Here is a 16,221-nt window from a genome sequence, read left to right as displayed (position 1 = left end):
CCACGTGGGTAACAGATGCCAGCAGAACGGGCTGCCTCCACAGGGATCAAGGGAAAAGACCTTCAGAGGACACCCCTTGACTAAGCTGACAGGCCATCTTTCTCTGCACCCCCTGGCCCCAGCCCCTGAAAAGCTTCCCTTTCCTATGCCTTCAGTTCTTCCATACCACCCCTATCTGGCATCTAAAGAGAAACACAGAAAGAGAACATAAACAAAAAGAAAAAAAATTCTTTCGAGAATGTATTCCTCAAGTTCACTTCAGGCCCACATCCTTCCACACTCATCTCAAAGGCATGGGAGGCAGCCTGACACAGGAGAAAGTATGTGATCTTTGGAGCTGAAGGACCTGGGTTCGAATCCTTGATCAGGTCCTTTCTCACACTCTCAACTACCCTCTTTCCCCCACCTCACTTTCATCACTGCTGTTACCTACACCACCCCAGGATCATACAGCTTCCATCCATCACCTTGTGACAGTGAAAACAGTAGCAAGTAAAAAGGGGGAAAAAAATCTAACTTGAAACAATGGCCTTGAAACAGATTTCTAGCAAAAAGTACTTTGAGAGGTTGCAGAAAGTAAATGAGAAAGAGTGAAAGTATGTACCTTAAACAAAGGTGACCTTAAATGACTTCACTCTTCTGGACTTCAGTTTCCTCGTCAGTAAAATTTGAGCATTGGACAACGTCTCTGAGGGTGATTTCAGCTCTTCTATGGTTCATGGGGGTACAGGATAAGGGGACGGGTAGTACATATACTGGAAAGCATTGGATAAATTTTTACCAGTGAGAATCCACTCTTATAGAGAAGACAAGGCAAGCTCTCTAAAAGTTCTCCCAGAACTCTTAGAACTAGAAAGGACCTTGGGAACAGTCTAATTCAATCTTCCCATTTTACAGACGAGGCCCAGAGTGGTAGAACAAAGGACTTTGCCAAGGTCATGCAGATCATTAATATCAAAGACTAGAACCCAGGTCTCCTGACTCCCAGTCTGGGACTCTTTCTACTATACTTAGCTAGAATGAGAAACAGGACCAACATTCCTTTTACAGCCAGAAAAAGTAAAGGATAAGACCAAGGGGAAGGAAAGGAGGAAAGTAAACAGAATTCCATTAGTCCCAGTTAGAGCAACAAAGATAAAGTTCTATCCAGGTTTCTCTTGCAGAGCTCAAACCCATAATACCTTGCTGCCTGCCCACCTGATCCAGAATATACCCTCGGTGTCTCCAGGTCCCAGCAAGTCTACAGGGAACACAAATATTTCACTAGGGGCCCGGCCAAGCCTAACAGCAACTTTTCACATAGGATTAATATCAAGACTAGACTCAAGGTCTTTGAAAGCAATGACCTCTTATTCTACATGGAATAGAAAAGTATCTAAGAGGTACTTTAAGGATCTTCTCTCCAAGTCTCTCTCCTTCCATCCTCACTAGACCCTGTGGAGAAATCACTCCCGCCCCACAGTTAGTATCTGCTCTACTGAGGATCCAGTTTCCCTTCACAAACCTATCTTGCTTCAGCAGTTATCATTTCTTCACCACCATCTATACCTAGATACTTGGCAATAGGGTTTTTTTTTAATCCCCCAGAACAGCAGAAGTTATTTTCTAATACAACACTGGCTTCAGGAATGAATTAGGCAAATGCAAAGGATAATATAGGGGCAGGATTACCTCAGTTTTTCTGCTTTCTTTCAGATAGAAAGGTTATCTTATGCCACAATCCCATCTGTTTTTTCTCTCCATAGAACCAGACCAAGGGGTCCATCAATTACTGACTCCAACCGCAGTGCCAACTCTGCCATCTACCAGACTTTACCTGATCGCAATGCCAATCGAGACAGAAAGATGGGAGGATGGATTTTTTTGTTAAATCAGCACACCGAAGACTCAAAGATATTTGTAAGTATGGCATCAAAACCTTTTTCTCTCCATCAAGTCAAATGCCACCTGAGTGGTTAATGTTTGCCTCTCTCCTTGCATCTGAATGTATATCTAGATAGACAGACATTTAACACAAGCAATGTTCAGAGAAAAGGGAGAAGTGAAAGGAGAAAACAAAGGCTACAAATGGAGAGGCAGACTGGTCAAACCTGATCCAAACAGTTCTATGTCCTCTATGTCCTAAGTTGTTTGGGCACTAGCTGCTTTACATGCAGCTCACATCACTATATTTCTGGCACCCTTCAAGTGGTGGGTGTTGTCTGTCATGTCATAGGCATAATTTCTTTGCATAATGGGGAAACTGTTAACGTGGGCATCATTGGGTTTGTGTGGGCAGAGCACAAAGGGAGGTTTCAAGTAGAGGTGTCCTGAAATGATTGTTGAGGGGAAAGTAAAGGAGGGGCAACTAGGTGGCGTAATGGATAGAGCACTGGGCTTGGAATCAGGAAGACTCATCTTCAGGAGTTCAAATCCAGCCTCAGATACTTACTATGTGACCCTGGGCAAGTCACTTAACCCTTTCTGCCTTGTTCCTCACCTGTAAAATGAGTTGGAGAAGAAAAATGGCAAACTATTCCAATATCTGTGCCAAGAAAACCCCAAATGGGGTCATGAAAAGCTGGACACAACTAAATAACAATAAAGGAGAGGGAATTTCATTCATTTTAAACCTAATAACAAACCAGGCTGGGTAAACTCCAGGATGGTCCAAGTCACAACCAGGTTCTTCCCTTGTGCTTCCACAAAATAAACCCTAGCAATGCTGGATAAGAATAATAGTGATGATGATATTAATAATTCCTCAAACACATACAACACCTTAAAAATTACAAAGAACTGGGGCAGCTAGGTGGCGCTGTGAGTAGAGCACTGGCCATGGAGTCAGGAAGACCTGAGTTCAAAATCCAGCCTCAGACACTTGACACACTTACTAGCTGTGTTACCTTGGGCAAGTCACTTAACCCCAATTGCCCACCCTTCCTCCCTGCAAAACAAAACAAAAAAAAAGCCAAGCACCAGTAGTACAAATATTGCCGTACGTTTTAAAGATGAAGAAACTGAGGCCTAGTATATATGCCAAGTTATTAAGCATCAGAGGGAAGGCTCGAACTCTTACTATACAATATTACCTCAATGTTTTCTGTGTATGGCCTATACATTATAATACATCAGAGTTCTTAACCTAACTGCATTTTGATGTAACTAGTTTCCTTAATAATCTTACACATTTAATTTTATGCGACTTAAAATATTATTCTAAGAAGGAGTCTGTAGTCTTCACCAGACTGCCAAAGAAACACCCTAAAGGTTAAGAACTCTTACAAATAATAAGAGAGGACAATGAAGACAAAGTGTAGAGAGATGGAAATACCACTAGATTTGAGTCAGAGGGCCTGGGTTGAAGTTTTTCTACTTACTAGTTGTGTGACCTTAGGTAAGTCAATTTATCCTTCAAAGTCTGTTTCCTCTTCTTTAAGACAAGGAGACTGGATAAGATAAACTCCAAAGTCCTTCCTAGGAGACAAACCTTTGGTGCTATCACCAACCAAAGCTCTATAACCCCTGGCCAGGATCACCATAGTGAGAAAATAATTGTAAATTCAAAGATGATTAACCAGGTAAGTGATAGGTTCAGAAGGTCAAAGGCCAGTAAAGGTTGGTTGGTCTATTGGGAAATGGGGCAATCCAGTTTATATCAGTCTTTTGGTAGTTCTCTGCTTTAAAAAAAAAAAAAAGCTTTGAGAAATTCTCTTCTACTTCCTCTTTAGGGAACCTCACCTTACACAAGTGGCCCCAATACCAGAAATGTAACTACCTCTTCATTTCTATCTCTTCCAAGGATTTCTAGCTTTCTTCATAGCACAGTTGAGTTTCCACCTCCTAAATGAAGTCCTTACCGACTCCCCCATCCCCCAGTTATTATTGTTATTAACTTCCTGAAAATACTTCATATTCTATCTATGGTACATACTTTACATTTTTTTTTTAGTATTTACTTACATCCATATTTTACTCACACACACCTCCAAGTAGAAAATAAGTTCCTTATAAGCAGAGACGGTGGTATATAGGTTTTGTCTATAACCCCAGGAGGTGGTGGGGCAGAGTGCCTCACAAACAGTAAGTCTTAGTAAGTGTTGGCTGCATTACAGTTATCTCTTCCACATCTCAGGGTTAGGGGCAGGGAGCCCCCACTATCTGGAAAATATGCATAAAACTTTTCGGTCCTCCCTTTGTACCAGAGAAGTCTGAATTACCATGGTATTACAAGGTAAAATACGTTGAAATCATACAATACTATACACATACTTTATGAATTTCTGAGTTTCTATGTCATCTACTGGCCTTCATGAGCCATCTGCAGCTTCTGCAAAACTCCCAAAAGTTCACATGTAATTTCTTATGCCAACTTGTGACATACTGAAACCACAATGAGGAAAGTCTTGATGTGGCAGGGATAACTGTAGATTCTTAGAATCCTTGAATCTCAAAGGCAGAAGGGACCTTAAAGACCACTTGCTCAAACCCACTCATTAAAAATGGAGAGTAAGATCTGGAGGGAAATGCAATGACCAACCCAATATCACACATTTAGTAGCACAGTTCTAGATTAAAGCTTTGGTTTCCTGACTGTCCTCTCCACGAAGCACATGGGTTGGTGTTTCAAACCTATGACCTCCATCCACACACCACAACCAGAACATTCCCCTTTTCCACCATATCTATCTAGAAGAGGAGCTGCTGTAGAGACTTTCAATGTGTAAACAGCTCTCTCTGCCTCCCTCTTTCTTCTCTCCCTCTTTCTCCCTCTCTCTCCCTCTCTCTCTCTTTCTCAAAATCTTACAAACATTATCTGACCTTGCAGCCAAGGGCTTAGCTGGGGAGGGGAAAGACAAATACCAGAAGTGAAAGGTCAGCTTGTCCTGGCTCCTAACTCTCTGATAACATAATCTGCTTCAACAGTTACAAATCTCCTTCTTCCATCTCTCTGCCCCACCTCCCACGACCAAGGCCTCTCTGCTCAAAATGGCTTCTCTACAGGTTTTCCAGATGGGACAGGGTCAGACCGTCCCAGAGCTGACACAGTTTAGGAACATCAGGGAATCTGTTCTCTCTGTCTCTCCCATGAGGGAGAACGCTTGTAAAACAAGGATGGGAGGGGCCAAGCTGCCCTACAAACCCAGTTCACGAGGCCAAGTCCAGGGAGAAATATGAGGTCTTCAAAGTCTCAGCTGAAGAAACTTGCCTTCTACTTCCTTGCTTCAGCAGTGGGGCCCCTGAAGGTTCTATGTCATCCCCAAATTTAGAACCTGTTTTTGGTGAAGCTCTCTACTTAAAAATAATAAACACTGGCATATGTGTGTGTGTGTGTGTGTGTATTCCCTGAAGATTTGCAAAGCATTTTATATTACTTTGACCTCACAACAACTTTCTGGGGCCGGCACTATGAGGAGCCCCACTTTAGAGGGGAAAAACTGAGGCTTGATGATGTTAGACGACTTCCCCAAGTCCTACCAGGTCTTCCGGGTTCTGAATCCAGCATTTGATTCGCTAAGACACACTACCTATTAACCACAATCTGCCCTAACTCTATACTAGTCCCAAAGCAATAAAAACACTAACATTTTAGAGAGGCAACACTTTACTGTTGAAGAAACTAGTGTACAGAGAAGGAGATGGGTAGTTGGATCTCTTTGGTCCTTGAGCTCACTAGCCCACTTGGCCAAAATAATTTCTCAGGTTCCTACTAATTACTAAGGCTGGACTAAACACACCTTAATTATGTTTCCAATTTGGGAAATCTTTCCTTTTTTAGAGGAAACAGCTTCCTTCTTACACTATAGGCTGCAAGGTACATATGTGGGAATAAAAAAGCAGCCAATTTAGGAGGAAAAAAATGTTTCCAAAATTGGTAGGATCAGAGAGAGATGCCTTGAAAAGAAAATACCTACACTTGCTTGTTCTAGAACACCACACTAGTCCCAAAATCCTGTGGAACCGCACAACGTATGGTTAGCATGCTCCTTCAGAAGCTCCAGAAGCATCCAAATAACCCATTTACATCATGATCGTTTGCTAATAAGACTGGACATAACTGGATATAAGGACTTCCACAGGGTAATCTGCCATGTTGCAGTTCATAGGAATGAGTAGATAACAATAAATTCTAACACAAATTTATTCATGTACATCAATCAAGAATCATTTACTCAGCTCCTACAATGTGGTGGGCATTATGCTAAGTGCATAACAAAAGCGAAATCATCCCTGCCCTCCAGGAGCCTGCATTCTAACCAGATGCAAAAGGTACAGAGGAAATACATACAAAATGATTACAAGTCAATTTGGGGTAGAGGGCAGCAGAAGTTGAAGGCTTGTGTAGAAGGTGGCACTTGAGCTGACTCGAGGGGAAGCAGGGATTCCCAGAGGCAGAAGTTTAGAAGCAGAGCATTCAGTCAAGAAAGAGAAATCAGGCCAGTATGGCTGGATTGTTGAGTGGGTGGGTGGGAGTAACTGTAAAAGGACTGGAGAAGAAGGAAGAAACTAAGTTGTGAAGACCTTTAAATGTCTGTATTTAATTCTAGATATGGAGCCCTGGGTAGAGGGTGTCAAGGCCAAACTTTGGCAGCTGTGTAGAGGATGGACTTTAAGTGGGAAGAGAACTGAGATAAAGAGACCAAATAGGAGACTATTAGTCAAGATGAGGGACAAGGATCTGTATGCACTAGGGTGATGACCTGTGGAGAGAAAAAAAAAAGAATGGATAGAAAAGATATTGTTTTTAAAAAAAATGAAATGAAAAGATTCATTGGATAACTGACTTTTCTCAAACTCCTTGAGAAAGCCATCATATCTGTGACAGCACTTCCTTTCCTTTTATTCTCTTGGAAATTCTCTGTAAATATCACTTCCAATCTTATCATTCAATTGAAACTATTCTTTCCCAAGTTACCAAAGATCTCTTAATTACCAAATCTAATGGCCTCTCCTCAATTGTGGATCTCTCAGTAGCCTTTGAAACTACTAACCACCCCCTCTTCTTTCTGGGTGATCAGGATACCACTCTACCCTGGTTCTCCTCCTATGTGTCTGACTTTTCCTCAGTCTCCCTTATTGAGTCTTTATCCAGGTCACACCCCTAACACTGTGGGTTTACCCCAAGTCCTTATTATGGGCCCTTGTCTCTTTTCTTCTCTCTCTACACTTTTGAACATATTTCACCTTAGACACCTATAAGACATCTACTTCAAAATATCCAGCAGGTAGTTCATGATATGGGAATGGAGCTTAGGAGAATGAACGAGAAGATATACAGATCTCAGAGTCATGGGAGGAGAAATAATTAAACTGGTGACAAGTGATGAGGCCATAAAGAGAGTTTAGGGAGAGAGAGGAGAGGAGAGGGAAAGCAGAGAGAGGTCCCACAACAGAGACACTTTTCCATTTTCTTTTTCAGTTGCTTGATTTTTGTTTGTCCATTTTAATTTTCAGAGGGTCTCTTACTCAGATAAGGTTGACCACTTTTGACTCTCCTTCCACTTCTTGCCTCTAGAATGTTTATTTTGTTCTTTAATCCCTTGCCTCATTTCTTTAAATATCCATATAATTCTTGTGGAAAATCCTTAGGTGAGGTTATGAGAAAGACTTACTAGGGAGGAAATAGTCCCAAACAAAATTAACTTCCTAATTCCAAAGCAAAAATTAAAGGATTAAAAAAAAAAAGAAATGGAAATTAAAGGGTGCCCATTAATTGGGAAGTGGCTAAACAAACTGCAGGCATATGACTATTATTTATTGCAGTGTAAGAAAGGACAGAGAGACAATTTCAAAGAATTCTGTGAAGTGTGAACTGATACAAAGTGAAGTGAGCAGAACCAAGAGGACAATTTATTCTATAACAATAACACATCTAAAATGAACCACTTTGAAAGACTTAAGAACTCAAAAAAATGAGCAACCATATTTCCCTATGATAGGCCCTATGATGAAGCATCTTATCCACCTCAAGACATACAAGTGGTCCCCTGCTTGATTGTGCTTATTACAAGAGGTTTTTCCCCCTCTGTTTTTAATTGGGAGAGAGGTTGCTAAGGTAATACCAAAAAGAAAAAAGAAGAGGGACATTGAAATATTTTTAAGAGTGCCCAGAGAACAGAAGGACACAGAGATAAGCTGGACAGTTTAAATATGTGTTGAATTTATTATATACTTTTAAAAAAAGCAAACTGTGGAATAGAAATGCAGTTTCACATGCAATTCTCTTTGTATAGGAAATGCTCATGGGGGAACAGTGTTTGTTAAGTTCAAATAAAACAATTAATTTTTTTTAGAAAGGTAAATATTGAAAAGCCCAGAATCTTTCACAGTTCAGAAGGGAATGATCAAGATGGTGGAGGGTCAGCACGGGTCCTGGAGTCAGGAGGACCTGAGCTCAAATCTGACCTCAGACACTTGACGCATTTACTAGCTGTGTGACCTTGGGCATGTCACGTAACCCCAATTGCCTCCCTCCAAAAAAAAAAACAAACAAAAAAAAACCAAAGATGGTGGAGGGTTTCCAACTACCCCAATACTCTCTTTTGATCTCATAAGAGCCTAACATTTTGAACTACAAGAGATCTTTAGAGATCACTTAATCTAAACTTCTCATTTTACAAATTAGGAAACTGAGGCTTGGAAGGAGAAGTGATTTACCTAAAAGGGTAGTAAATAGAATAGCTAGGATTTGAATTGAGAACCCCTAAGTCCAAAGCAAATGAATGCTGTTTCCACAATCACGACTGGCTTCTATTCCTCAGTACTCCCACAGTGCTTAATTGTACAGGCATAAATCATCTTATCATGCTTCACAGATACCGCGTTTCTTACAAATTGAAGGTCTGTGACAACCCTTCATGGAGCAAGGCTATCGCCATCTTTTTTCCGATAGCATGTGCTCACAAATGCACACACAAAATGTGTGTCACGTTTTGGTAATTCTCACAATGTTTCAACCTTTTTCATTATTATTATATCTGTTTTGGTAATCTTTGATATTACTATTGTTACTGCTTTGGATAGCCATGAACTGAACCCATAACACAGCCAACTTAATCCATAAATGTTGTGTGTGTTCTGACTGTTCCACCAACTGGCCTCTTCCATCTCTATCCCCTGAGACACAACAATATTGAAAATGGGCCAATTAATAACCCTACAATGGCCTCTAAATGTTCTAGTAAAAGGAAGACTCAATCAATGGGGCAAACTTCACTGTTGTCTTATTTTAAGAAATTGCCACAGCCACCCCAACTTTCAGCAATCACCACCCTGATCAGTCACAGCAGCCATCAATATCGAGGCAAGACCCTCCACCAGCAAAAAGATTACAGCTCGTCAAAGGCTCAGATGATGGTGAGCATTTTTTTTTGGCAATGAAGCATTATTAAATTAAGGTATGTACATTTTTTTAGACATAAGACTACTGCATACTTAATACACTACAGTAAGTGTAAACATAACTATTATGTGCCCTGGGAAACCAAAATACTTGTGTGACTTGCTTTATTCCCCTACTCACTTAATTGCAGCGGTCTGAAACCGAACCCCACAGCATCTCTTGGCTCTCACTTGGCCCCTCTCAACTCACTAGTATAGGATTATATTCTCATCGATATGAACTTTTCTTTCAGGCAAGGTGCCTTATGCAAGACAGACACTCACAAAATCCCAGAGTGGAAAAGGACCTTACAGGAAGTAGCTATGGCCCAACTTGTGCCTAAAACCTGCTTATCAGTATTTGCTGGTTGGCCAATCTGTTAAACTGCCAAGTGGGAGATCATCTGCCCTAATGTCAAGCTTGAATTGATGTTTCCCTTCAATCACCTGCCACAATTCCCAACAACAATAAAACTCTGTCACAATTTTCTTTATTCCCTATACTTCTCTCCTGCCTCACACACATTTACTGACATCCCTACATAAATAAATTCAGAGGAGACAGTGGTAAGCTTGGGTCTCTTTTGCTTTTGCAGAACACATTCTATGGCAGCTAGACGGCCTGTCCTGGAGGCAGGAGGACTTGTGTTCAAATTTGACCTCAGACACTTACTAGCTGTATGACCCTAGGCAAGTCACTTAAACGCAATTACCTAAAAACAAACAAAAAAAACCCCACCCCACCCCCCAAGATCTGTCTTCATTTTAATCCCATCTCTCCTTAGCCAAACTGTTTGCAGTTTTCAAGGGACAACCCCAGAAAACCAACCCCTTTCCTGGATGGAATATAAACCATATCTCTTTCTAGCCCCAGACAATGATAGTAGACCATATTAATATTTTAGAGACCATCTTCACAGTAGCGAGCATAATCACAAAAATGATAATTAGATGGGCATCCCCAGAGACAAACAGAGAACTGTGGTGAGGAGGGAGACAGGAGGGAAGGGGAGCAATCTGCTAATTCTCTGTCATCCCCCTAGCACACTCACTAGGTCAGCCTTTTCAACTCCTAGAAAAGGTCAAGAGCCAAAGAATAAACTCCAATAAACAAAGGAGGTATTTTTTTTTTATTACAGAAGAATAGAACTCCACAATATGAGATGGCCCCAATATTCCCTCTTTTCTTTCCTTTTTAGCCATGAGTGGTTCGAGGGGCTCCTCTTCTTTGCCCATGTGGCTGGCACAGAGTCTCTTCTTCATCCTGCTTCGACATGAAATAACATCCCAGCAATCTGCCAGGTTGCTGGGAGACTAAAAAGTGATCACAGGGTGTCGGTGCTCCTTACTGAGCCACCTCAATTATTCAGGAGACATGGGTTCAACTCCAGAAACAAGGTTCTTGGGTTGTGCTGCTACGTGCTCAGAGTCACAGAAGCATTTTGGAGCAGCTCTCCATCCTGTGATCACGCAATTGAGCCCAAGAGAGAAAAGTGAACATCAGACACAGAACAAGCAAAGGCAGAGAGACATTTCAATGGATTTAGGACAGACTTAGGGAAAGCCTTCCTAACTGAAATAACAGGTTTCCAAGGGAATCTGTCTTCTTTATGAAGGGTAGTAAACACCTTTGCTAGTACATACACATACAAAGAAATGGCTCTAAAGATCCTCCCTGACCCTTTCTGGAATGATGAAACTGGGGCTGACCTGAAGCAAAGGGCCAACCTTGGTTAGACAAAAGGAAATCTCAAAGCAGTTTAGGAGGCTGGGCCGCCACACTCTGAAGAAGTATCGGCAGGACACACACAAGAGCCGAGGGTCTGACAAGCTCAGATTCCTTCTTATCAGAGGGATAATGAACCAAACAATCTGTTTTCCACGTTCCTTAACTACAACATAAATCCTGTGCTAATTTGAGCATATTCCCTCTCTTGCTGCCCTCCTTCCGAAACTTTTTTTTGTTTTATTTTTGTTAATGGGCATCCTCGATGCCCTCCCCACCAAGCTCCTGACTGCCACTGGGAACACTCAGCAGACACATGGCAAGGATGACATTAGTGGGAATTAGCAGTCGATGAAGAGATATTAAACACTGAACAGCATCAGCAAAGTAACTGTCATGTTATAAACGTGACGAGCCAAGGGCAAAACCCAACTCGTTCAAGGTTTCCATGAGTGGAATGAAAAGCAATATTACTCTAAATACTACGAAACTGGGATAAATTGGAAGAGGGTTGCTATGGTAATGGGAGGGGGAGGAAGAGAAGGAGGAGGAGAAGGATCGTTGAAACATTTTTTTTAAATGCACAGAAAAGAGAAGGAAGCTGGAAGATCCTTACGGTCTACACTTTGAACTCTATTGCTTTAAGTCAAAAAATGAGGGGGTTGTAGTCAAAAGGACCAATCTTGGCCTGGAAGAACAGATGATGGAATATATTTTCATTATAGAGCTGGGATCTATGGGTGAGGAATGCTATATACACTGCCAGACGCGACTGATAGATTGTTTGGTTTTGCTTAATTTTTTTCCTGCTATATTCCATGGGAGGTGTGGATGGAGGCGAAGTAAAAGGGTAAATACTTACGTAGACTTTTTTTAATTGAATGTTTAAAATTGTCTCTACATGTGATTGGGGAAAAAATAAAATACAGTTATCTCTTCTACATTGCAACTTTACCTATCCCAGTTTAAATATATCATGGGTTGGTATAAGAAATTAAATGGGAATTTGGGGGGTTTTGCAGAAGCCACAGATGACACACAAAGACCAGAAGATGACAGAAAAAAAGTTTAGAAACTCAGAAATGCATAAAATATACGCATAGTAGCATATAATATCAACACATTTTATATTTTAATACCATAATAATAAAGAATTCTTCTCTAGTATGAAGGACCAAAAAAATTTAAGCAGATTTTCTAGATCATGGGGGCACTGTGCCGCTGACCCCCACAATGTGGAAAGGAAATTTTTTTTAAGCAATTTTTTTTAAAGACATGATATAAAAAGGACATCAATTTTTTTTAAATGATAGGGTTGTACATATGTTTATTCCCCACTCTATAATTTTATATCTATGGTGCTAAACAAGTAACTGTAGCTAGGCAAGGGTTCTGCCTATCTTATACAGGGTTATATGTTGCCTCCCCAGAGGAATATAAGCTCCTTGAGGGCAGGGACTATTTAATTCTGGTTATTCTCCAGCAATTACCGTACTGCCTGGTACACAGTAAGTACTTGATCAGTTCTTAATGAACTACTTGGACTGGTTGAATACTACACTCCTTCCATTTGTCCCCCTTTTCTCTCCTTCCACACAGACATGAGAAAGAGAACAATCCAGCCTCAAACCTTCCCAAAGGCCAGGCTTTGAATGGAAAGGGAAGCAGCACCAGGCTAAGAGAGTAAAGGTTGGGGAGGGGTGGGAAGGGGGAAGGGGAGAAAGGAACAATTCTGTTCAACCTAAGCATTCTAGAGGAAGGGGACCTGATTTAAAACAAACAAACAAACATGATTTATTGATGCCTTTGGTCTTTAAGTCTCAATCACTTCTAAGGGAAAAATAAGCCTCTCACTCTTCAGATTAAACCCTCCCTTGTAACAAAGACCAACAATTAAGCAATCACCTCTCATAGAGTGACCGTATTGGATAAATAATGAACGTATGCAACATTCTGCCCTAACAATCCTCCCCCTCTCATATGGAGATACATTTTACTATTTGTTCTTCAGGACCTTCCTAGTCTGGGTTTTAAAAATTACTTCAATAAAAAGGAAGTTGATTTTTCATTTATGTGCTATAACCGCTGTGAATATTGTTCCCTTATTTCTGTTTATTTCCCTGCATCGGTTCATACAAATCTCGAGTTTCTCTGAAATCCTCATCTATGTCATTTCTCGACAGACAATTATGTTACACTACACTTATATCATAGGTTTTGGGGTTGTATTTTTCCCCTACCATTACCAAAAGAGGCCTGATGGGGAGTGGAGGGATGGGCACACAATAGCACCTACTGACCAGTTCCCTAAAGAAAACAAACAGGTAGACAGTGAGGCGATATCAGAGAAGAATGGGAATTCTGTCACTGGAAGAGCAATCGTATCAGTATAACTAGGGCCACACCAGGCTTCTACCGCCTGCAAAGTCCCCACATACACTGACTTTCTCTCAGCTCAGTAAGGCCTAGAAAACCTTAAGGAAAAAAAGACTAATGATTTTGAGATAGAGAAGACACTAATCCCCATCCAGACCAAAGCATTACCTGAACAAGGAACACGCGTAAATTCAGGGCTCCTTGGAAAGCCATTGGCCGATTTTAGCTAACTACCAATATCTCAAAGCTACAAGACAAACTCCAAAAAAGGCTCAGTTCCCAGATCTCAATGAAGTAAACTTCTGACTCTTAGTTCTTCTCTACCTGGACATACTCTGGTTGAACCTAGAAGCTTATCAGCGCTTAGCTAGAAGTTTTCTATTGGACTTTGTCCTCAGTCCCATGATCTCTGAATAAGACACCTCCAACCAAAGACCTACCTTAAAGCCAGGAACTATTCCTATCCAATGCCACAAGCTTTTCACAGCAAACCAAAGAGCAAGCAGTGATAACAACCCATTGCAATTGGGTCAAGACCCAACCCAAAGGTGCAGTCCCATCAATAAGGAGAGGGGGAAGAGCTTTTTAAAAAAAGGAAAAAAAAAAAAGAGGCTGCTTACCATTTCATCCAAAGCGTAGCGCAGAAGTCCATGTTCATAGAGGATGAAGAATCTCCGCTGCCATTTCTAGGACAGAGAGTGGGTGATTAGGAAGGTTCTGAGCTTGGAGCCTTGGGCCCTCAGATTAGACTATCCAAAATCAGGCAGAGAAACTAAACGGAAGCTCATTTTGTCCTATGAACCAATGCTAGAGGGGATCTCTGGCTAAGCAAACCCCAAAGACGGATCTTTCCTTTGCTGGTCACAGTGTAATTCTGAGATGTTAACTATCAACTGTCTCTACTGTCTCCATACACGGACACCAGTCATTCAAACCAACAAATTTTAAAACTACCTACTATGTGCAAGGTGCTGTGGGGGACACAGGAATTACAAAGACAAAAATGATACAATCCTTGTCCTCAAAAGCTCACTTTCTACTGAGGAGATAAACACAAACAGAGAAAATAAAGTTCACTAGCAACTGAGGGGATTAGGAAAGAATGGACTTGGGAAGAAGTGTTCTGGAAATGGAAACGAGGAAGGAGCGCATTCCAGGAAAGGGAAAAAAATCTTACTGTACATGGAGTTATCAAATTCTTGGATGGGGCATAAAGTTTGTAAAGGGGATTACTATGAAGTGAGTAGTAAGAAATAGTCAGGAAAAAAAAAAAGAAGTAAGGAACCAGATAGTGGAGGGCCTCAAATGCCAGACTGAGGAGATCCTATTTGATCATAGAGGCCACAGGGAGCTACTGAGGTTTTTGAGCAGTGAAGAGACTGGGTCAGCCATGTGTCTCAGGAAAATTACTTTAGCAGCTGAATGATGGACAGATTGGAGAGGAGACATTAGAGGTATTGCCTCAGACTGGCATTTGAGGCCTTCCACTATCTAGTTTCTTACTATTTTTCCAGGCTTATTTCATAATAATCCCCCTTAAAAACTTAATGCCCCATCCATGATTTTGATAACTCCATTTTTTTTTACTCCATGTATTCCTACAAGCTTTTTTCCCTTTCCTGGAATGCACTATACCTCCCCAGTTCCATTCCCAGATTGGATGGGAGGGGGGATACTGGACATTTTAGAAGTTCAGGTAAAAGTTGGAAACGGCCTGAACTGAAGTGATAAAACCATGTGAGTAGAAAAAGGGGAGATATAAGAGAAATTGTGGAAGGAGAATTAAATAGGATAGGACTTGGTAACTGGATGGGTGGGGTGGGGGATAGGGTAGGTCAATTTAGACTCTAATATGAGACTCACTCTGGCTCATGAACCTGGGTCAACTGGAAGAATGAAGTCCTCAACAGAAATGGGGAATTCTGTCCAATGTAAATCCCAGCCTGGCCTGCCAAGTGTTACTTTTTCACCAAGTAGAAGGCAGAGAAAATACTAGCACTTATTAACCACAGCTGGAATTATGACACAGACCCAAGGAGAAAAGACCTCTTACTCTCCATCATGTTTTCCATAAAAGAAGCCTGGCCTTTCCAAGGAGCCTAAATCTCTCATCTGACTTGCTCATGGGGCAAAGATGCCAGGTAACTGTGCACCGCTCTAAAGACACTCTAGAAGTCATAATGCCTCATAACGCCAAGAACCTGAGAAGTAACTGAGAAGGGACATTCCGCTGTACGCCCATCAAAATTAAGGTCCCATGGGCGATCTCAAGCCAGAAACTGGAGCAAAGGACCAGAGCTAGGGTGGGGAGGTTGGACAGAAGAAGAAGGAAGGATATAGCATTTGCTGAGGCTGGAATGACCAAAATATCAAAGAATAAACCAAAACAGTGGGATTCCTCTGCCCAAAGGACCAGAGAGGGTCCAGTTAGCAACGGAATTCTGGCCCCAGAGAAGTAACATTCTCTACCTCCACCAAACCTGGACAGAGAGACAAGAAGGTCAAATGTTACAAGCTATAAAATTAAGGGGTGCCTGGGGCTTACAAGGAGAAAGGCTAATTCAACTCAACGAGCACTTATTATGCCTGTGTACCAGCCAATGTACTAGGCACTATGGATACTCAAAAATAAAGCCATCCTTCCTTTGAAAGGGCTTACATTCTCCACAGCTAAGAGCCTGACATTTGGATGTGACCCTGCACATGCTTTTTCCCCTTTCTAGGTCTCGGTTTCCTCATCTGTGAAACAAAAGGATGGG

General features: G+C 41.4%; 1 protein-coding gene across 3 annotated transcripts in view; it reads right to left on the bottom strand.

The window, feature by feature from the left end:
* The window catches only part of LOC118832004 (myosin phosphatase Rho interacting protein), a 230,906-nt gene that overhangs the window by 166,565 nt on the left and 48,120 nt on the right, over window positions 1–16,221 (bottom strand). For all 3 annotated transcript variants that reach the window (XM_036739487.1, XM_036739501.1, XM_036739493.1), the window contains exon 3: window positions 14,083–14,148. In XM_036739487.1, coding sequence (XP_036595382.1) covers window positions 14,083–14,148 — 66 coding nt within the window. The remainder of the gene's footprint in view (window positions 1–14,082; window positions 14,149–16,221) is intronic.

The sequence above is a fragment of the Trichosurus vulpecula genome, chromosome 1 (assembly GCF_011100635.1).
Source record: "Trichosurus vulpecula isolate mTriVul1 chromosome 1, mTriVul1.pri, whole genome shotgun sequence".
Classification (NCBI taxonomy): domain Eukaryota; kingdom Metazoa; phylum Chordata; class Mammalia; order Diprotodontia; family Phalangeridae; genus Trichosurus; species Trichosurus vulpecula.
Note: the sequence above shows the minus strand (reverse complement) of the source record. Positions and strands in the feature narration are given on the sequence as shown.